The following is a 22,002-nucleotide window of genomic DNA, read 5'->3' as shown; positions in this document are numbered from 1 at the left end:
GTGCATTCGTGAAAGTGTGTATGAGCTATGCATCAAAATCTCAGGGACCCTAATGGCAGCGGTTTCAAACCTGACCTTCAATATTCATGGGTTTTTAAACATGATTGAGGACGTGAAGGAAAACAATAAGGCCCTTCACACACCATGACAACATAGGGCTGATGTCATAGCGCTTGGGCCCTAAATATATACACCCAGGCCCTTCACTGGGTACAAGCTCCTAGTACTGCGTTGGCCTGCATTTTGCCTTCAGACCTGCCTTAATTTTTCATGGCATAGATTCCGTGCACATGCCGTTGCAAACATTCTGTAGATAATTTGGTCCATATTAATATGTCATCATCCTGCAGTTGCTGCAAATTTGTCAGCTGCATAAACATGATGTGAGTCTCCTGTTCCACCACATCCTAAAGGTCCTCTATTGTTCTGGTGACTGTGGAGGCCATTTAAGTTCAGTGACCTCTGAACTCAAAGTTCATGTCCAAGAAACCAGTTTGAGATTATTTTATTTTTGAGACATACACAACGTGTTATCCTGTGAGCTTAAAGGGATGGACATGGTCAGCAACAATACTCAGGTAGGTTGTGGCATTTAAATGATGCACAATTGGTACTATACGGGGCCCAAAGTGTGCCAGGAAAATCCCCTCAGGTCTGGTGAGCAGATTTTACTTACAGTTCCTAAATCCAGGTTAAACAGTCATGCCTTTTTCAGTAGCTGCGCCTAAACTATGGAATCAGTTGCTGCTGTACATCAGACAGGCCCTCACCTTAAGACCTTTTGTACATATTGGCTTTTAATAAAGAGCGATGAGATATTATACTTCCTGTTTTTATTTCTTTTTATCTAATTTTATCCATATTTTTTGTTTATGGGTTATTTATTATTTTACTGTTTTATTTGCATATTTTATACAATGAGGGTGGACTTTCTATTGTTGTATATTGTTTTATTTGGATTTAATTTCATTTTATTATTATTGTCTGTTTTTATTATCTGTTTCTGTGTCAACTATTTTAGAATTGTACAGCACTTTGGTCAACTAAGTTGTGCTTTTTAGACCATGGTCTATAAACTTTAGAGATGCTTGAAAATCCAAGTAGATCAGCATTTTCAGAAATACTCAGACCAGCTTGTCTGGCACGAACAACCATGCCACGTTCAATGTCACTTAAATCACTTTTCTTCCCCATTCTGATGCTCAGTTTATTATGTTCAATATTTATGTATTTGGAGATTTAAAGGATATAATAAATGTATGGATTGTGCAGCATCCTGCTCCACCAAGAGGATTAATCTAATGGCAGTACACTTTCACTGAGCTAAACAGAGATGACACTAAAGTTGTATTTGCATTAGGAAACTTAATAGGACTGTATAAAGTTTAGGAACATGGAAAATGTTTCCATGTTTTATAAATAAAACGTTTTTTATATGGTTCTATATTGTGATAAAGTGGGTAAATATCTGTATTCTGTTATTACAAATGGATAGCAACTAGCATACACTAGTTATTCACATTTTGTGTATTAAAATACAATTACTTTTTAACCCTGATACTAAATTAACAGCATGATGTAGACAATATTCATTCATTTATTCATCCATCTTCCCATCGCTTATCCTGTTTACAGAGTCACAGGGGCCTGAAGCCTAGGAGACTTAGGGCACGGGGCAGGGTACACCCTGGACAGGGTGGCAATCCATCACAGCGTACACACATGCAGACTACTGACAATTTGTAAACACAAATTAACCTATTGTGCATGTCTTTGGACTGTGGGAGGAAACCCACCAAGCAAGGGTAGAACATGCAAACTCCATGGACACAGACCCAAGGAAGGAATCGAACCTTCGACCTTGGAGCTGCAAGACCACAGCGCTAACCATTATTCCACTGTGCCACAAGTTATTTACTAAGACTAGAAGGTAGCCGTGGCTCTGCCCATGTGCTACCACTGCTCCAATGTTTTGTCAGATGTATATATACAGCATGACCTAAAACTGACATGCCACTTTCTACTGTCACATCCAATGACACTGCTTACTGTTACATGGTGAGGGATGCCTGTTTCAGTAGGTATGAGCTCATCCTCAACAAAATTTTTGTAATAGATGATGCTACTGTTGCAGTTGCAAGGAGCATCTGTGACATGATTAAAGTTATACTGCCTACCTGCACAAACACCGCCCATCCATTTAAACAACTGCCTACTTGTACAAACACCTCCTGTCCATACAAACAAACAGAATTTTAGTTTTATATACAGTATATTGATGTAGCACGACCATTTTAACATCACAAATTAATAATGTTAATTATTAGTATATTATATATTATAAATTATTATTTTATTATACATAATAAAAATGTTAATTCTGGGCAGATTTTTTATTAACTCATTGTCTATTCCGCTTTATCCTGTATACAGGGTCACATGGGGTGCTGACAGTGGTCCAATTCCTCACAGGGCACACATACACCCATTCACACACAATTTGGGACCAACAATTAATCTAATCATCATGTCTTTGTACTGTGGAAGTAAACCCACCAAGCACAGGGAGAACATGCAAGCTCCATGCACACAGACTTGAGGTGGGAATTGAACCTGGAACCTGAAGGCGCAAGGCAGCAGTGCCACCATGCCGCAATTTGTCATTTATAAATCCAAATGTATGAAAGCTAAACCTGCGGTTAAAAAAAGCTTAATTTTAAATTAATTACTATTTTATTGTGCTTCTTCCTTTTAGAATATATGCCATTCGCTATTTATGCTCTGTTCGGCTGATTTGTGCCTTGCTTGATACATGTTCATTTGCGTTTGTTGTTGCTATTGTGGATGTATACTTTTTTTCCCACTCACTCACTCACTCATTGTCTACACTTCTTTATCCTGTATACAGGGTCACAGGGGGGGGCTGGAACCGATGTCAGGAGACTTAGGGGACGAAGTGGGGTACACCCTGGACAGGGTGCCTATTCATTGCAGGACACATACACATGCTCACTCACACACATGTCAACGGGAATCGAACCTAGTACCTGGAGGTGCAAGGTGACAGTGCTAACCACTAAGCCCATGTTTTTTTCCAGCTAAGTTTAAAAACTAACAGAAACAAAAAAAAAAAACAGTTTATAACTGTCAACAACACATCAAATATAAATACATTTAAATTTGATGGAAAAGGGTTTCGTTTAAACCGTTGTAAGTTTTGCACCAGCGACTGCGCCAGACCAGACTATTGGTTAAGTATGGCGCCACACGGCGCGAGGACGCCGTCACCAGCCACTCCGCCTTCGGGATTTCGCGAGATATCGCGAGATTTACACCCTGTGCTTTGCTGCTGTAAAATGGTGAAGTTATGCTGAGACGCGACGAGGTGGTAAGTTAAACAAATTTGTGTGTGCGTGTGAGTCTGAGACCTTCGTCGTTTACTTTGAACAAGCGCTAAAGACAGGGAAGTGGTGTCGGTGTTATTATTTCAGCACAGAAAACGCGGGTGTTTTTTTGGCAACGCAAAAGGTCTGGACATTGTACTGTATAAACCGCCATTTTTAATATGCGGTCTGCGCGTAAGGGGGGTACAAGGGGTGAGGGGAGGTGGGGGGCAGAGCGCGCGAGAGCGCTGTGATGTCGCGAGGGAAATGCGCGCGCGCGCTCGCGCTGCACAATGTCTTGAGTGTGATCGCAGCGATCCGGGGTGGGTTTGTTTTATTTTACGTAACCGGTGACTGCAATAGTGGCATGTCATAGTTATAGGGATTTCTTCCTAAGATAACGGAGAGGTTTGGGTTTGACTTAGTTTCAGACAGCTCTGAAGCATGTCCTCGTGCACGGAGCACGAGCCCCGACTCAAAAGAGAACAGATTCTCTTGCATCACTATTACAATATATTACTGCTTCTACATGTTGACTGTTTTTGCATAACACTATTGCAATATATATTTCTTTTCACTCACTTAATAATAATATGTACACTTCTCCATCAATTCTTAAACTCACCCATACAATCATATCAAAGAATTTTCACAGCAAAAAAAAGATTGTTTTTGCATACATGTCACACTTAAATGATTCAGATTGTACCTTTTATTTTTACACAAAGATATAGTAAATACAAAATGCTTTTTTTTTTTTTAATGATGATTTCATTTATTAAGGAGGAAAAAAAGCTGTCCAAACCTGCCTGGTTTCAATATGTGAGAAAGTAATTTCCCCTAAATCTAATAGCTGGTTGTGCGATCTTTCACATTGCTGTAAAGGAATTTTGGCCCAGAATTGTTTTAATTCAGCCACATTGGAGGGTTTTTTAAGCATAAATGGCCTGCCTCAATAAGATTTAAGACTGGACTTTGACTAGGCCTCTCCAAAATCTTAATTAATAATTTATTTTTATTATTATTATTATTATTATTTTAGACATTCAGAGGTGCACTTGCTGGTGTGTTTCGAAGAAGTAGGTGTGCATGAGGTTGAGGTCACGAACTTATGGCCGGACATTTGTGCAGAATTCTTTGGTCCATTAATTATGGCAAGTTGTCCAGTTTATGAAGCTGCAAAGCAACCCCAGAGTTTCACACTAACACCACCATGTTTGACTTTGATATGATGTTCTGTTTATGAAATGCTGTGTTAGATGTAACGGGACACACACATTTCAAAAAGTTAAACTTTTGCCTCATCAGTCTATGAAATTTTTTGCTCAAAAGTCTTCGGTATTAAAAAAGATGTGTTTGGCAAATGTGAGACGAGTCTTTGTACTTTTTTTGGTCAGCAGTGACTTTCGCCTTGGAACTCTCCCATGGATGCCATTTTTGCCAAGTCTATTTCTTATTGTTGAATCATGAACACTGACCTGAACTGAGGCAAGTGAGAACTACAGTTCCTTAGATGTTGTTCTGGGTTTTTACGAGCTCCTGGATGACTCGTCGTTCTGCCCTTGGAGTAATTTTGGTAGGCCTTTGGTAAAACCCTTTCCAGAATGATAATTTTTAATTACAGTGAAACCTCGGATTTGCGAGTAACGCGGTTTGCGAGTGTTCTGCAAGACGAGCAAAGATTTTATATAAATTTTGACTAGAAAAAAGAGAAATTCTTGGTTTACGAGCACCGAGTACCATGTATTACGCATGCGGTTCTTGTTTTGACGCCGAGCGTCACGTGATCACAACTGAGCCATCAGTTTTTCTCTCTCTTGTGCTGCGGAATTGTAGGTAATCGTCTCCCCTGCTAGGTCTTAGTGCTTGTCTCTTACTGGTAAAATTAACATCCGGTGTACTGTTAACTATAACACTATCACCACGTGTGTGTGTAAAACATATTTTATTTTGTGTTTACAGCTCCCTTGTACTGTTTCTTATAACACGTGTGCGCGTGTTAAGCTCTCTCTCTCGCGTTTAGCGTGAATGTGTGTGTGTGTGTTTGTGAACCGTCACAGTGTCAAATTAAGTGCACGTAAACACATAACGACACACACACACACAGCGCCTGTGCGCATAAACAGAAACACTTATCTATCGGGATTTATTTTTGAACTTTTTTTAAAGGTAAAGTGCAGGTTAATTAGTTTTATTTTTACTTTAGATATTTTTTTGTTAATTATTTTTATGTATTTATTTTTTTGGGCTGTGAAACGAATAATTTGAATTTCTATTATTTCTTATGGGAAATTTTAATTTGGTTTACTCTGGATTACGAGCACGAATTATGCTCGTAATCCAGAGTTCCACTTTACTTTGTTTCTCATCTGTCCTTGAATTACTTTAGATCGTCGTATGATGTGTTGGTTGTTGAGATCTTTTACTGTGCTTGACTTTGTCAGAGAGGTTCTGTTTAAGTGATTTTATTGATTTAACAGGTCTGGCAGTAAGCAGGTGTGGTGTGGTAAGTGAAGTGTAACTCAGCTTTCCAAAAATCACAGTTCGTTCATGATTTACCAGGCAGGTTTGGACAGCTTTTTCCCCCATATAAATAAAATTATATTTTTAAAACAGCATTTTCTTTGGGTTATATTTGTGTAATGTTAAACTTTGTTTGATGATCTAAATCATTAAGTGTGACAAATATGCAAAAAAAAAAATCAAAATCAATACTTTTGCAGCACTGGATATTTAAAGCTGGATCATATCATAGTTGTATATTTTGCATTTTTGCATTTCATATCCAAGTAGACTATATTTCAAAGCACTAAGGTATGCAGCATGGCCAAAAGTTTGTGCATACATAATCATCACACCTATATATGACTATTGATTTTAATGTGCTAATTCAGATTTATTCTCCCTTTGCTGTTATAATAACCTCCACTTTTGTGGGAAGACTTTCCGCTAGAAATTTGTCCATTCAGCTACGGTGAGGTGACTTGTTTGCCTTGAACTTTGAAAATTTTTTGGGTGTTTATCACCAATAAATTTCTGTGAGAAACACCTATGTGAGTTGTTAATAGCTGTCAATTTAGGGGTGTGACTGTGTGCAAAAATCATGGTTCAGTATTCACCTCAGTCTTAAAGTCACATGACATTTCTTTCATTTATTATGACTTTGACTTTTAAAACATATAGCCCAAACTTGTACAAACTTATAAACAATGGCAAACTGGCCATCAATTCCTGAACACATGCACAAAAAGGCACGTATAGTTCTTTCTTTGAACAACTTGGTGCAAATAACATTACGTCCTTATGTCTTATGTGTGTGTGTCAAAAAAAAAATCTAAAATCCACTACAGTTTCAGACGATGAATTTAGCTCCAGGGTGTTCGAAACATCTTCATACATAAGAGGAAATGAACATTATTAAGCAATTACATGCATAACACATGTTCATCATAATACAAGTTCATTTTGAGTGGGAACAGATTTTGTAAGGGAAAAATGGCAATCATGAAGAGGATGTTTTATAAATAAAGTTACATTTTGCTAATTAAGCAATATCACACAACAGTGAGTGCTGATATCCAGCACGACAGCATCTCTTTTCATTACTGCGGACCGTACAGACCTACCTTCACCCATGCTGCGATCGACAGTTAGTATAATTAATTATTATTAGAACATCCCAGTGCTGTTGCTGTCTATTATTACCACTCATGGAATGCCTTTCATCCAATCAGATTGCTCGATTGGAACTAACGTATAATAAGTATAAAATTACATTATGTTTGGGGAGTTTTGCGACAGCCTTTATGAGAAGCAGGTTTTCTAGGAAAAATGTCCTAGCACAGATGTGTAGAAACTATTTCTGAGGAACATCAAACTAAAATGAAACATAATCCTCAATTGATTTTACAAATTTATGACCAACATTGTAAGATAGACATGGTGTCATTGTGACTTTAGATACTAATGTTCAGTATTGTAGTAGTGAAGAAGGTATGTTTTTCTGTGTCTTTGTTTAGTACATCCTTTTATATTCTGATAGGATATTTTTTTTCATTTCCCCACTGTGGGACGAATAAAGGTATATTTTATCTTATAATTGATACATTTGACTTTCTGGTGATGTTTGGTTAGTTCCCATGAGCCAAGATAAGTGTTTACACTTTTTCTATTTAGAGTCTAAGTTCCGGAATAGTTTGATGATGAGTAAAATTATTATTTTTTTAACTTGTTTATAAGGCCGTTTTTAACTTTATGTAGTCTCTCCGATACAGCAGTATGCACCTGCTTGGTTTTATGAGCCGCCATTAAACACGAGAAGAAGAGAACAAGGAACTATGCCTTGTTCTATTGATATTTTAGAAAAAATGTCAAGATCAGTGCTCTTGCGTTGCTTCCTACTTTATCAGCTGTGGCTGAGTAGGTCAGTGGATGAGATTGGCACGTACTATGTGCACAGAGATTTTGGAGGAGACCTACAGCACTGATTTACATTTACGTTTAAGGCAGTCTGAGTCAAAATGCAACCAAGCTGCTTACAAAAATAAATGCAACCATTTTACTGCGATATGATGCTTAAACTAAAGCAACTTTAACTTTAAACCAACTTACATTTAGTTGTTAGAAAGATTCAAAATATTAGGAGAAAAAAAAATTAACTACACTAGGAAAATCACAAACTAAATAAGCAAAGTGCATTTGTATTTTTGCAAAGGTTACCTCAAGATGCTGTAATAACAAAATATATACTTTTGAAGTAAAATCTCTTGCAGTAGCTCTGCTACTAGGTTTATTCATGTCCGAGAGAGAAAAAAGGGCCTTGTTTGCATTCACCCTGTCCTTTAAGCACGAAGAAAATGCTAAATTTCCCCAGCAGATCCAGGGGGACCCAAAAGAGTTAAGCTGATCGGTTGTGGCATTATAAAAAGTTTTCATCTCCATTATAAAACAAAAAATAAACTAAATTGAGCATGTAAAAGATGTGACACAAACTGTCCCAAAGGCCAATCAAAACACACAGCAGTGTATACCTAATCTGAGAAATGGTACAGTCTGATTTTAATTAGCTGCTTAAACCTTGGTACAAAAAAGGTGTGGCTGCTAAATGAATAGTTTAGCACTGATCAAAGAAGGAAACTTTTTTTTTTTTTGAGGAAGACTGGACTGGAAAGTCTGCTTTTAAGGACCAGGAAGTTAAGGAAGAGTCAGATCTTTGTGTGGTGGCGATGCAACTTACAGGACTCCAACCAGAGGCGAACATGTAGAGAAGATAGTGTGTGTGGAAGTGCTGAATAAAGGCAGACGAAGAGTTCGAAGCATAGATCAGGGAAGGAAAAGATCAGGGAAGGAAGCATTAGGCACTTTTTAAGAAAGACTGGATTGGAAAATAGGTTTTAAGTGGGCGGGGAAATAAGGGGGAATTAGACCTACAGTTAGAGAAGAGAAGTTGGAGATGGTGATCTTTTCTTTGCATTTGTGTATCATGATATCCCCACCAAGTGATGTACACTGTCACAATATGCTTGCTAGAAGTATTGCTAACGTTTAACAGGCTATCTATTGGCTAAGTATTAAGTTAAGCCAATAGATAGCCTGTTATCCAGCCATAAGCTAACTTGCTCATTTTAACAGGCACCTGTTAGCTGACAATTGAACTAACTTTGAGCACCAAAACGCTTATCGCCAGTAAATGTTGCTTTGACAACGATGTCTTATCTTCTTAGCGTTTGCCAGCAGTTGGCTTCCACTATGTTGCATTAGCGCCACCTTCTGGCCTTATTCCTCAATGCGATGTCAAAAGGGGGGAACGATGTTAAAAGGGGGAAGCTGTTAGCTACCGCGCTCATTTTCGCCTAGACGTCCGTTAACTAAAAAGTTAACAAAAAATTTAACTAAGGTTGAACACCCAATCGCGGCTGGCAGTCAGTGTTGCCATGACAACGATATATCAACTTCTTCGTGTTTACCAACTGATGGCCTACACTGTTACATTAGCGCCACCATCTGGCCTCATTCCCTAATCCGTGGCCACTGGGGAAACAGTTATTATTAGAGGAAACTGTTAGCCGAAGCCTGTTAGACGTTAGTTACTTCTCTTAATTTTGACCGTTGGGGGGCGCCTGGCTAGCCGAAAACTGAAATAACTCTGTCACGTAAAACACCAAACGTTTGACGGCAATCAACGTTGCCATGACAACGATGTCAAACAGGGGAAAACCTATTACGTTTAGCAGATAGGTGTAAGGATCTTCAAATAGTGTCCATCGAGGAAGTATGGCACGTTTTTTTTTTTTTTTATTTCATGGTAGGAAACGTACATCCACTTTACTGCACTGTATCGTTGCCTGAGACAACTGATTTAAAGCATTTAAAAGGTTTGCTGAGGTAAAGTTTATGGGTTATGTTCAGCATAGTACTAATTAATTAGATATTGTCAGTGTTCGGTCCTCAGGAGGACAGTAAAGTGTGTGTGTGTGTGTGTGTGTGTGTGTGTTGTGGCTCAGGCCTGTGTGCGGAATGATTCAGCGAGATATTTTGCGTTTCTCACTTGAATCAACCAGCAGAGCGGCGAGAGCGCGCATGTCGGAAGCCGTGTGTGTATCAGTGTGTGTGTGGACGAGCATCTTTCTGGCGAATTTTCCAGCAGATAAACCGCGGGATTCTCCTCAACACACGCAGATTGTCTTCGCCGAGTATGTACAACTTAAACATATCGTACAACTAGGTGGCACGCGCTTCTGAGGGATTTATACACGCGTCTGTGTGCGCGTGCATGTGCGTGCGTGTGTGTGTGTTAGGACAAACGATTTCTCTTCACACCATCGCACTCTTGGGTAGGCCTCAGTCCAAGCCCGGCGCCTGAGTTACACAGCTAACCGCGTGTAGGTGACACGGTGACGGTTTATGGCGCGGCCAAGGTATCGGCGTTTTATCACGAGGTGGTGCTCTAATTTTAAAACCCCCGACCGCATTTGGATGTATTTAGTCATGCTTAAAGAAAACGTGTACAATAAATATATGTATGCAGATATCTTTACGCGGGAGAAAGCCGGGGGATTTTCTGCGGTTGTGTTGACATCCTAGAGATCAATTTTCGGTTGCACTTTTAGCTAGCTAGCATGCTAAGCTAACTGTTAAACTCTTAAACAGGCAGATGTAGAGCTAGATATTTAGTGTGCTAGACACTTCTCGAATCTAGTCATTGTTGTTTATAATAAGGACGCTTTGATATGAGCGTTTTTCTGTTTTTCGTTATGTTTAAACCGCGTTAGCTATGTGCTTAGGCTAAATCTAGTAAGCTAATGCTAAGTGACATCGTATTCTGTAACGTTAGCTTGCTAGTCTTCGTGCGCGGTTAAATTTTAATTTTGAGTACATTGTATGTTTTTGTGTGTGTGCTGTTTTTGGACATTTCTAGATCTTATATCTTACACCACCCAAGAAGTAAGATTGTTGGTAGACTTAATACTGTTTGTTGAAATGCTGTAGCCGTGTTGAAAAGCTAACTAAGCTAACAGCGCACGTCAGTGCATTTCTGCTGTTGCATTGCAGTTAGGTTAGCTGCATTGCACTGAACAGCTAGCATAATAGCCATTGTGTTGCTTTCTAGACTCACAAAAAGAGTAGCTTTCAGTCCACTCCAGTCATTTCTTCTAGTTGTATGTATGTTGATGCTGTTAACTAAAACCTTATCTCTTATTCAATTCATGTAGACATTGCGCTGTTTGTTACGTTTACATGTCCAGGTTTTATTTTATGAATAATGTCCCATGCATGTTTTTCTTTTTTTTTTCTTCCTTTTCGTCGTCTTCTCCTTCTGGACAGTGGTGAAGTTTATAACTAAGGTTTGGGTTTTGAATGCATTCTTTGTAATGAATGACTAGTTAATATGCTTGATTAGATTAAAAACTATTGCATACTGAATTCTCTGAAATGTCACTGTCTCCCATTTTAGTTTCAGCACCAGCTGTCACCTTACTGACTCTATTTCATTAGGCTCGAGTCCAGTTTTGCGTTTGGTTTATTTTAATTTTGTATGTTTTAATGGACAGACTAAGCTTTATATCATTCAGATAGAGTTATGCATTGAGCTGTAGACCTGTTGTGTTCATTACAGAAACTGGTGGAAATCATAAGCAATTGTTAACAAAGTTAATACATTTTTGTTTAGGTTGTTACAGTAACTTTCAAGGCTTGTTCCATGGATAGATTAGGTTTTAATTCAGGCGTCAGGAAAAGAAGTCACCTATAAATAAGCTTAACTTGGACCTAATGTGTTCTGTGAGGGCAGAGTTCACAAATAAAAGCTATGCACCTTGATTAAATAGCGTAATATTTTTGTTCGCGATTAAAAAAAGAGGGTGATATTTAGATAGTTTATTAACCTATATAGTGGAAGTTTTTCTGAAATAGATTTTTTACAGGTTACGCTTACTGACTGCAGAACATTTTGGACTGTCTTATGACCGTTCCCTTTCATGTGGCTCTGAAGTGCGAAATGAAACTTAAACTGGTCTGAGTGATATCTTACCCAAAAGTTTTTAAAAATTATTTATTGCTTGCATTCACTCGACAATGAATGAATGGTGTGTGCAGGATAGATGATGTAACATCAGAATAAGCTATGTCACTGCAATATTTTGCAGATTCGTAAATGGTTAACTTTTTATTACAGATTGTTTTTCCCCTTTAATTTTAATGCTGGCAGTTTTTTTTTTTTTGCAATCATCATGATACATATGTGTCTGAGAGACATCTCTATAAGGTTTATTGTTGAATAAAAGAACATTGCTGTTCTAATAACCTGTTCTAAAATTTTCTGAGAAGACTTTCCACTTGTTTTTTTAAACGTGTCTGCAGGGTTAGTCTCCGAGGAGTCCTGGTGTGCATTCAGTGTTAATGTTGGCTTAGATTTGATTAGATTCAACTTTGTCAATGTGCAAACGTGCATGTACCGAGCCAATGAAATGCAGTTCATCTCAGTGGGGTTGAGGTCAGGGCCCTGTACAGGACACTTGAGTTATTCTTCTCCAATTTCGTGAGCCCCATGAACACTCGGCTTGCTGTTGTGCACAATGGCATTGCCATGCTGGAGCAGATTTGAACTTTTTACTAGCAGTGCACACAGGCCTTGCATACAGTTATGATTCTAACTAAACAGAACCACATGATCGTGATGTTTAGGCATCCAATCTGCCACATGGTGTACTTTTGGCCATAGTGCTCCTACCGCTTGTCAGTTCCGGTTCAAGTAATTATTATTTGCTCAAGTTCACGGCATTGCTGGGGCGGTTTAGGGACACCATCAATGAATCGAAAACCCAAATAAACTATCTTTTCTTACCCTGTTTTTTTTTTCTCTTCATGCCGCTTGCTTTATTCCCACTTGTCACAAAAAGCCTGCAGTGCTACGTCCTCTAATGGGTTGCCTTTAATTCCTTTAATTTAGTTTTTTCTTTCTTCTTTGCTTTTTTTGTCCATTAGCAATTTAAGCAGAAATAGAAAAACTATTTTTCCCCTGCACCTTGCTAATGTTCAAAGGAACACAAGCAATTTCAAGACACACCCAAAAAAACGATGCAATGAATAGATCATAGTTTTTAGACCACAGTGCTCGATGTATTTTCTGATCACTTTGAGAGAAAAGCGCACCGTTTCTTAATAGCATTCTTCTGTGTTGAATCAGTGGGCAGGCTCTCTTATCTAGAGTGACTCGTGTGAGCTGTGACGTCATCACTCTCGCATCATAAACAATCAGTTTATGCCCTAGTCCTCGGACATCAGATTTTTATAGATTTGTATTTGAATGTCTGTGATGCAACTGTTGTCATATATATATATATATATATATATATATATATATATATATATATATATACATACATTTTTAATATATTTATATATATATATATATATATATATATATATATATATATACACACACGTGTAAGAGAGAGATTAACTATATATATATATATATATACACATTTATCTAAAAATGCATTAAAAAAATCATCATTTACGCTTATGTTTTTTTAAATAGGTATTACATCTGAAAGATGCTGTTAAGTTGGAATTGCCAAAATAATTACCGTAAGTGGTTCGTTTTTCTGTTTTTGATGTATATGATCATATACATGTAAGTGCAAGATTTTGATGATACAGTTTATATTGTGTGCACTGTGCTTTACAGTAATGCATTAAAATATTGCGCTTAAGGATTAACCAGAGTAAATTACTCTATGTTAAATGCAGGAACAGAGTGTAGAAACTAGTAACCATGAAGGTCGACAGAAGCAAGTTGAAGAAAACCCCCACTGAAGCGGTCAGTATGATTTCTTTAATCCAGAGTGTGATGGACATCTTAGGGCTGCATGTAATAAGACAAAAATAGCCTGTTGTGTATGTGATATTACTGGCAATGTATGATAATGGTCTATCATTGGCTTACATTAATTATTTTTTTGTTTGCAAGTCTCTCTAGTTATTCTGCAAAAAAAAAAAAAAAAAACTTCTCTATCTCCCTTGAGAGTTGTTACATAATGCTAAAAGAATGCTTATATAAAAATGTCTTGTTTGCATTCTGTGATCCATACTGCATGGGTCAATATTCTGATTGTGATTACTGTACAGTATATTGTGCATCCCCATGATGTAGGCACAAAAATCAGCTTTTTTTAAAATTTGCTTTATGTTGTTTCTGCTTTTACCATCGTGTCTGGGTCTCCCCTCAGCCTGCTGACTGCAGAGCACTTATAGAGAAGCTAAAGGGATGCAGTGACGAGCAGCTGCTCTTGGAGTTGCAACACATCAAAACATGGAACATCGGAAAGGTAAACCTCTGATCTATCTTAGACCTCCTATATAAGCGAGACTCGTGCTGGGCCTGTTGTGTCTTTCACTCACACCTCTTTCTCCTTCTTGGTAGTGCGAGCTCTACCACTGGGTAGATCTCTTGGACCGCTTCGATGGGATCCTCTGCGATGCAGGACAGACGGTGGAGAGCATGTCCTGGATGCTGGTATGTGACCGACCAGACAACGGGCAGCTCAAAGCCTTGCTGCTGGCAGTGCTGAACTTCACGGCACTGCTCATAGAGTACAGCTTTTCCAGGCATCTCTACAGCTCCATAGAGGTACTCCAGGATTTATGCATATCCTATACGAACGGCATTAGGTCCCAAGTATTACCGGTTAACCTTTTATGTTCCTGTTTGGTTTTTCCGTTTGCAGCACTTGACCACACTTCTAGCATCATGCGACATGCAGGTGGTGCTGTCCGTGCTGAACCTCTTGTATGTGTTTAGCAAGCGCTCAAACTACATCACAAGGTTAGGCTCGGACAGGAGGAGCCCTCTGCTTGCACGACTGCAGCATCTGGCCGAGGTAGGATCATCGCAGGCTCTGTGTTACAAACACTGTTCGAGACTTAAAGCTTTTAATGAAAAATGGATAGATAAATATTTTATTGATCCTAAACAAAATTCCTAAAATCCAGCAGCAAGGAGACAGTAACACACAAACAGGTTGTTGATGTGATTGCACACCGTGTTCCTTACATATACAGTCGACTCCCTAAAATTTGCAGGGTTTATGTTTTTAGTAGTGTTATGTTTTTTACACGAATTTTGTATGTGGTACTCAAATATGCTCCCAAGACACTTTAATTTTATTTTAAGCTTAGCCCAATACATTACCATGAAAACAAAGGAAAAAAAAAAACAGACAGTCTATAGCTATAGCTTCTGCAGTGCTAGAATGTAAAATATCGGTGTTACCCCTATATGTACTGCGATTAATGCAAGTGTGTTTTCTTTGGTATAAGTAAGGTGAATACGGTAATATTTCACCGTCTCAAGCCACGTTTTTCCTGTACTGTTACTTTGTGTTCTCTCTCTCCAAAATTAGTAAGTTATATTGTTATTAACAATGCATAATAATTACTTAATAATAAGCTTAATAATTCCGCGAACAATTATTAGTTAGGTTCTAAGAAAAAATCCAGGCAGCGAACTCTGAACTGCAGTCAGTCTAAACAGGGGTTGGCTGTAGTCCGTAGCCACCGGTTAAATGTGAGAGCTGACCAAAAGTTACCAGACAAAAAAAACAACTAGATGAGGAATATAAATAAAGCATACGAGTCACAAGTGTAACTAAAATGAAAAAATATTAAGGCATAAATAAATAATGCCTTGAATTAAATGAAAAATGTAGTGCAGCCGTGATGTACACTTTTGTAAATGACCCTGACTGAGTCTATGCGTATTGGCACAATATGTGATACAGAGAGTAGTGAGCAGACCGTGTAGCTAACAGATGAGAGAGTTATGCAGGTAGCACTGTAATGTGTACAGCAGAAGAACGTTAAGCCTAGACCTTCCAGTCCACATTACTTACCATATATTGGATCTGAAGGTTTTTTTTCTTGGTTTCTTTTTACAGAGCTGGGGTGGGAAGGAGAACGGCTTCGGCCTGGCTGAGTGCTGTAGAGATCTGCCCATGACGGTAAGCTGTGATAGGACTGGAAGAAACGATGGACTGATTTCTGGTGTAAATGTGTAATCAGATATATTCTCGATAAAGAAATATATGCAAAGCAGGAGGTTTGGTGAGATGGACAATAGTATGATATATTTTGGTAGAGTAGAACTATTGTTTTGGATGACTTAAATGTCTGTGAAAAAACTTCATGCCTGCAGTTTTAAGTTCAACAAAAATAAAGTGATCTGTAGCTTGTAATGTGTTTCCCTTTGGCTTGTTTTGTATCCTGTATGAAACCTAACAACCTCTTTCTCTAATGCGTCTTAGTTTTGCTTCTCAGTACTTAACAAAACAGAAACTCTGAATGCCTTTTCTCTTTAATTATGCATGGAGATTTAAACTAAGAAATTAACACAGCGGGAAGTTTATTAGACAGGTTTATTGGTACTACTGATTGGCTCAATCCTAATTTAAGCCCTTTCTAATGTTTATACAACATGTTGATTTGACCTTAGTCATGATTTCCCTAATGTCTTTGTAGAAATACCCACCAAGTGCCACCACATTGCACTTTGAGTTCTATGCCGAGCCTAGCTTTGAGGTTAAAGTGGAGAAAAAGGTATTACTTCAAATATATATTACCTTTAAGTTCTTACTCCTACTCTATTAATCACAGCTAAGGATGATTAACTGTTGGCTAATTACTTTCATTAATCTCTTTTAACAGTCTAGCAGCAACACTCTACACTACATCCACATCGAACAACTTGATAAGGTGAGCCCTTGTTATCGTCACTCGTCATCCCAGAACCCTTAACATCCTTATTGATCTCGTTTGACCTTAATTGCGATTTTATTTTATTTTTTTCCCATCTCCCTGCCCAGATCTCGGAAAGTCCGTCTGAGATCATGGAGTCGCTGACGGTCATGTACAACATCCCCAAAGACAAGCAGACACTGCTGTTCACACACATCCGTCTGGCGCACGGTTTCTCTAACCACAAGAAGCGACTGCAGGCCGTCCAGGCCAGACTGCATGCCATTTCCATTCTCGGTGAGCGCACTTATGTCCTGGCTCCAGACATAATAAGGGGATCATTTATTGTCATCATCCATGGGTGTTGGGGCCCTTGTGAGCGCACATGTGAACGTTTTGTGTTAGTATTGTTTTTTTTTTTTTTTGTAGTGTACTCCAATGCCCTCCAGGAATCAGCCAACAGTATACTCTACAACGGGCTGATCGAGGAGCTGGTGGATGTTCTCCAGATCACAGACAAGCAGCTAGTGGTGAGAAACGGCTCTTTTCTTTTTACCCCTTGTTTCTTAGTGTGTCAGCTGTCATATTATCTCTGCATCATCCCTAAAGAGATAATGATGTCAAATGCGCTTAACTGGCGCTTATGCGGTCATCTAAACCTTATGACCTGGAAATGGCGACAGTGAAATAAATGCTTGAAGGTTTGATTTTGGCAGCGATCTCTGCTCTCCGTTTGGTAAATGAATCATAAGTTCATTAATTAGCTCATGGGATAATTAAAATGTGAGCTACAGTCCTATGTTTATTTTTAATTGCCTTGAAATGTAGCTGATTACTGTAGAAAGTGGTAGCATATGTAATGTAAAAATATGATGGACCTGGTAAAGAATGTGGGTGCATTTTTAAAGACGAAGAATGCTCACACGTCAGCAAGCTGTCGTGTTTTTTTGTTGTTGTCCTGACCAGATATGTTTTTTTTTTTTTTTTTTTTTTTTTTTTTGTGTGCGTGCGCGTGCTAGCTGGTGATTTGGGCTAAAGGACAGCTTTTTTTTCTTTCTTTTGCTCTGTTTTGCCAGTCTCTCCATGCATCTGTGGCAATTTATCTGTCTTGTTGTTAAAAATGAAATTGTTCAGCCGTGACCCAAACCAGCCTTTGAAACCAGGATTTGAAAGGAGTAGCATGTGGTACGTTTATAGCATCTTTGTTTTTGTGTGTGTTGCTCTGTTTGTTTTGCTGGGCAGTAAGGATTTTTTTAATTATTATTATTTTTTTTTTATTATTATGATTTTTTTTTTTAAGTATAGTAGCATTGACTACCAATTTGTCTACTCCTGATTTTTCCTCTACTTTCCCCTTAACAAAGAATATATTCAATATTTTCAATTTTTTTTTCTTAAATATAATTGAATCTTGTACTGCTCTTGATATGTTGTAATAGCTCTAATGAGACGGTGTACTGTACTCTGCCTTCATTGATGTAATAACCTGGTCATTCAGCTGACTGTATTTTATTGCAACATCATGTTGCTGAGCGTAGACCTGACCACCTGAAGCAACCCCAGATCATAACACTGCCTCCAGAGGCATTGTCTTACTCTGATGCTTATCCATCACTCTGGCATAGGGTCAATCTGGACTCATCGGACTACATGACCTTTTTCCGTAGCTCTAGAGTCCAATCTTTCAGCAAACTCAAGCCTTTCTCCCAATCAACCTAATAAGTAGTTTTCTTATGGCCACACAGCCGTTTAGTCCCAATTCTATAAGGTCTCGCGACATTGAGCATGTGGAAATGTTCTCTTACTTTCTAAGCTGTGATTTGCCAATTGTATTAATTGTGTATATAGTCAGCCAAAAGATTTATGCACACTTAAGGAAAAGAAAAACTTGCCTAAACGTTTTAATGCTAAATGTATTGACATGCGTTATATATAGAAATATATATAAGATGATATTACAATTGTTATGATATTATTAATATAATGTATATCATGCTGTTTTTCTTTTCCTGAAGTGCTTATACATACATTTTTGGCTGATTCTCTATATATTTTTTGTACATCAAGTATTTTTCATTATTTATGTTTGTTTCCCACAAGGTTGACACCAGGCTTACACCAATAATTATCCCTTCTGATGCAGCAAATTAAATTTGTTGGCCAGGCAATGTATATGGTCTTATTTGTAGGTAGATGCTGTTTGAATAAAAAACATGCACTTCTAATCGAGACTATAATAATACACATTTTCAACTTGGTGCATTCTGTGCTCAATTTTGATTTCCTTGGAAGCAATGTGGTCTCAATGCAGTTCTCTATATAATACAGCTTTTTTGGCCTGAGGAGATTTTTATTTCGAAACGTACAGTTACAAAGTAGTGTGTTTTAACAGTCTCCAGCTTAATTATTATTGTGCGTAAACAGTGTTTTAGTAATTAAGTGAGTAAACCTGCTCTCTTCTGCTCGCTACTGCAAATGGCTAGAGAGAGCCACAGTAATGAAGGCTGGTCTTTCATTTCTAATTGGGAAACTGTCTGGTAGGTAAAAACCTCGCTGGGATGCTTTGCTTTGTGGTGTCTGTGTTAGAGCTAGCCTGTTCATTATGTTAGAAAGTGTGTGAACGAACGCCACTTTTCTTTTTGTCAGCCGTGCTCATTGTTAGACTCCAGTGACTTTATAGTCGAGTGTTTTTATTTTTATTTTATTTTTTTAACTTGCCTCCCTGCTTTCGTCTTTATCCTGTGTTTTCTCAGCTACTCATTACTGTGTTTCTTTGCTAGTTGTTTCAAGAGACATCACAACCCACAAAAGTTGATTTGTACAGAAGTCGTTATAAAAGGGGATCAGTCATGTCTGGCATGTTTGTCTCTCACATTTTGACTGTTGTTGTAAGCTGTAGCTCTTTGTTTTAGAGCAGGAGAATGAGTAATTAATTTTGTGACCGTGTTTTCTTGAAGTGAAGGTGATGTTTTTGTCTATTTGCGTTGGTTTAATGATGATGATGGATTTTTTTTTTGTGTTAATGATGTTCTTGGGGTTCTTACAACTGAGCTGCACCAACCTTTTAAAGAAACGTCTCCAAAACCACAGCGTTTCAAATTTCTAAGCAATATTAGATTAAAATTCAAAGTTATTTGGCTGGGCGAATAGGATAACCAAATTACCAAACAACTTGTGTTTACTCTGAGACAGTGCATTCAGGTGTTTTGTTTTGCTCACTGCTGGTATTCTTGATTTCTGATGCTCAAGCATATTTCCTTTACTAAAACAGTAGGATGGCTGCTGCTTGGGTGTTGGTCTCTTTTCATCTTGCGATTATTGGTTTCCTCTGGGGTTTTCTGATTTTCTCCACCTCCCAAAATGTGCTGTTAGGTTAACTGGTTACTGTGAAGTACCCTTTGTTGTGAGGACGATTATAAATGAGCATGCATGATGGACTGGCTTGCCATTCCGAAGACATTACTTCATGTCCAGTGTTTCCTCTGGATCGCCACAACATCTTGGCACAGGTTTTACACGAGACGCCCTTTCTGACGCAACACTCCTATTTTATCTGGGCTTGGTACCGGCACTGCATCCAAAATCTGCAGGAACGATTTGAACCGAGAGGCCTACCACTGAGCCACCAGTGCTCTGTCTAGATAATAAAGTACTGAAGATAAATAAGAGAATGAACCAGGCATGATTTATCAATTAAGTACAGTATTATGGTGGTCACATGGTGGTGCTGGATGTCTTGCACATGATTGATGTTCAAAGTTGAAGTTGTTAAACATTGATTGATGCTAAACAAACCTGACAAGTTAAACGGCAGTGTTTTAATGAATGTACGTGTTGCACTCTTCACGATAGGACATAAAGGCTGCTTCGCTGCGTACTTTGACGTCCATTGTCCACTTGGAGCGGACTCCTAAACTGTCAAATATCATCGACTGCACCGGCACAGCTTCCTATCACGGCTTCCTACCCGTGCTAGTCCGCAACTGCATACAAGCCATGATTGGTGAGAAAAAGAAATGTTTTTGTGTTTTTTTATGATGAGATTTCCCCTGATAACACTACTTCTATAGATAAATTTTTTTTTTTTATAGATAAACTTTTCTATTTTGTGCGCATGTTAGACCCACTGATGGAGCCGTACCCGCACCAGTTTGCCACAGCTCTCTTCTCCTTCCTTTACCACCTGGCCAGTTATGATGCTGGTGGAGAGGCCTTGGTGTCATGTGGGATGATGGAGGCCTTGTTAAAGGTTAGTGTGTTTCCTTTTCTGTAAATCGTGGATCTTTTGTACCATGACAACAGTCTTATCAGCAACATCTCACTACTTTATTTATTTATTTATTAATTATTATTATTATTTTTTTAAAGGTGATTAAGTTCCTGGGGGATGAGCAGGACCAGATCACTTTTGTGACGCGGGCAGTGCGTGTCGTGGACCTAATTACCAATCTGGACATGGCTGCCTTTCAATCGCACAGCGGCCTTTCTATCTTCATATGCAGACTTGAGGTACAGGCACTTGACATCCGTAGAGATTTCATGATTCAATGTGACTACTCGTTTCTGTTAAACATGATATCGTTTGTAGAAATACCATGCTAGATACATTAGCGTTCATGCTAGGAGTGTCAAAGTTTACTGTTCACAAAGGTGACTGGTTAAATTTCATGTGTCTAAAACAGTATTAAATAATATTGGGTAATTTCTTTATGATTAGAATTAACTTTAACAGGTGGGTTTTACATATGAATAAATATATATATATTTTTACCTCAAGTTATCTCATACTATTTATTGTTCGCGAAGCTCTGTACCTTTGATTTGTGTACAAATCCGAAAAAAAAAAAAAAAAAAGACTAATGCACCTTTTAAAAGCAAGTTCGGCAAATTCGACATTCAGATGGTTAAGCTTTAAGCTGTCTAATGTTAAATCTGTAGGAACGCACCTTTTTATTAAAAACATTTTGTCCAGATTGTTAACTTGATTAATAAATAACACACTTGTATTGAAATAAAACTACTTATAAGCATTGTATTTTTTTAAATATAATTTAATACATGTAAATGTAAACTTTGTGGTCAGTTTTTATGTTTAGAATGCATCTCTACATTTACAAAAACATTTCAACTCAAACAAATAACTTTGACTTGTTCATTAATATAAAAAATTTCAACATTGAATTAGATGGATCTATTAATCGATTTAATTGTCTCAGAATTGTCTCTTGCTTGAACATCTCACGCATTCGGATGCTTTAAAATTAAGCATGCTTTTTAATCATTCATCAGTCATAAAGTTAATATCTCGTACATAAACACAACAAGTTGGCACAACAGCACTTACAAGAACATGCTCTCATATGACTCTGTGACTGTCTGTCTG

At 38.0% G+C, this 22,002-nt stretch overlaps 2 protein-coding genes across 11 annotated transcripts in view; both read left to right on the top strand.

The window, feature by feature from the left end:
- The window catches only part of birc5b (baculoviral IAP repeat containing 5b), a 152,257-nt gene that overhangs the window by 116,874 nt on the left and 13,381 nt on the right, over nt 1–22,002 (top strand). The window lies entirely within an intron of this gene.
- huwe1 (HECT, UBA and WWE domain containing E3 ubiquitin protein ligase 1) overlaps nt 3,339–22,002 on the top strand; it is a 57,989-nt gene continuing 39,325 nt past the window's right edge. For 7 of the 10 annotated variants that reach the window (XM_053482310.1, XM_053482307.1, XM_053482308.1 and 4 more), the window contains exons 1-14: nt 3,358–3,388; nt 13,426–13,475; nt 13,638–13,707; nt 14,117–14,215; nt 14,311–14,517; nt 14,615–14,767; nt 15,824–15,886; nt 16,404–16,481; nt 16,590–16,637; nt 16,748–16,916; nt 17,049–17,149; nt 20,472–20,622; nt 20,741–20,868; nt 20,988–21,128. In XM_053482310.1, coding sequence (XP_053338285.1) covers nt 13,663–13,707; nt 14,117–14,215; nt 14,311–14,517; nt 14,615–14,767; nt 15,824–15,886; nt 16,404–16,481; nt 16,590–16,637; nt 16,748–16,916; nt 17,049–17,149; nt 20,472–20,622; nt 20,741–20,868; nt 20,988–21,128 — 1,383 coding nt within the window. In that variant the 5' untranslated portion in view covers nt 3,358–3,388; nt 13,426–13,475; nt 13,638–13,662. Of the gene's footprint in view, nt 3,389–9,942; nt 10,076–10,183; nt 10,301–13,425; nt 13,476–13,637; nt 13,708–14,116; nt 14,216–14,310; nt 14,518–14,614; nt 14,768–15,823; nt 15,887–16,403; nt 16,482–16,589; nt 16,638–16,747; nt 16,917–17,048; nt 17,150–20,471; nt 20,623–20,740; nt 20,869–20,987; nt 21,129–22,002 lie in introns of those variants that run through there. The other 3 variants (XM_053482301.1, XM_053482302.1, XM_053482303.1) reach the window with 3 other exon arrangements.

The sequence above is a fragment of the Clarias gariepinus genome, chromosome 22 (assembly GCF_024256425.1).
Source record: "Clarias gariepinus isolate MV-2021 ecotype Netherlands chromosome 22, CGAR_prim_01v2, whole genome shotgun sequence".
In the NCBI taxonomy this organism is placed as follows: Eukaryota; Metazoa; Chordata; class Actinopteri; order Siluriformes; family Clariidae; genus Clarias; species Clarias gariepinus.
Note: the sequence above shows the minus strand (reverse complement) of the source record. Positions and strands in the feature narration are given on the sequence as shown.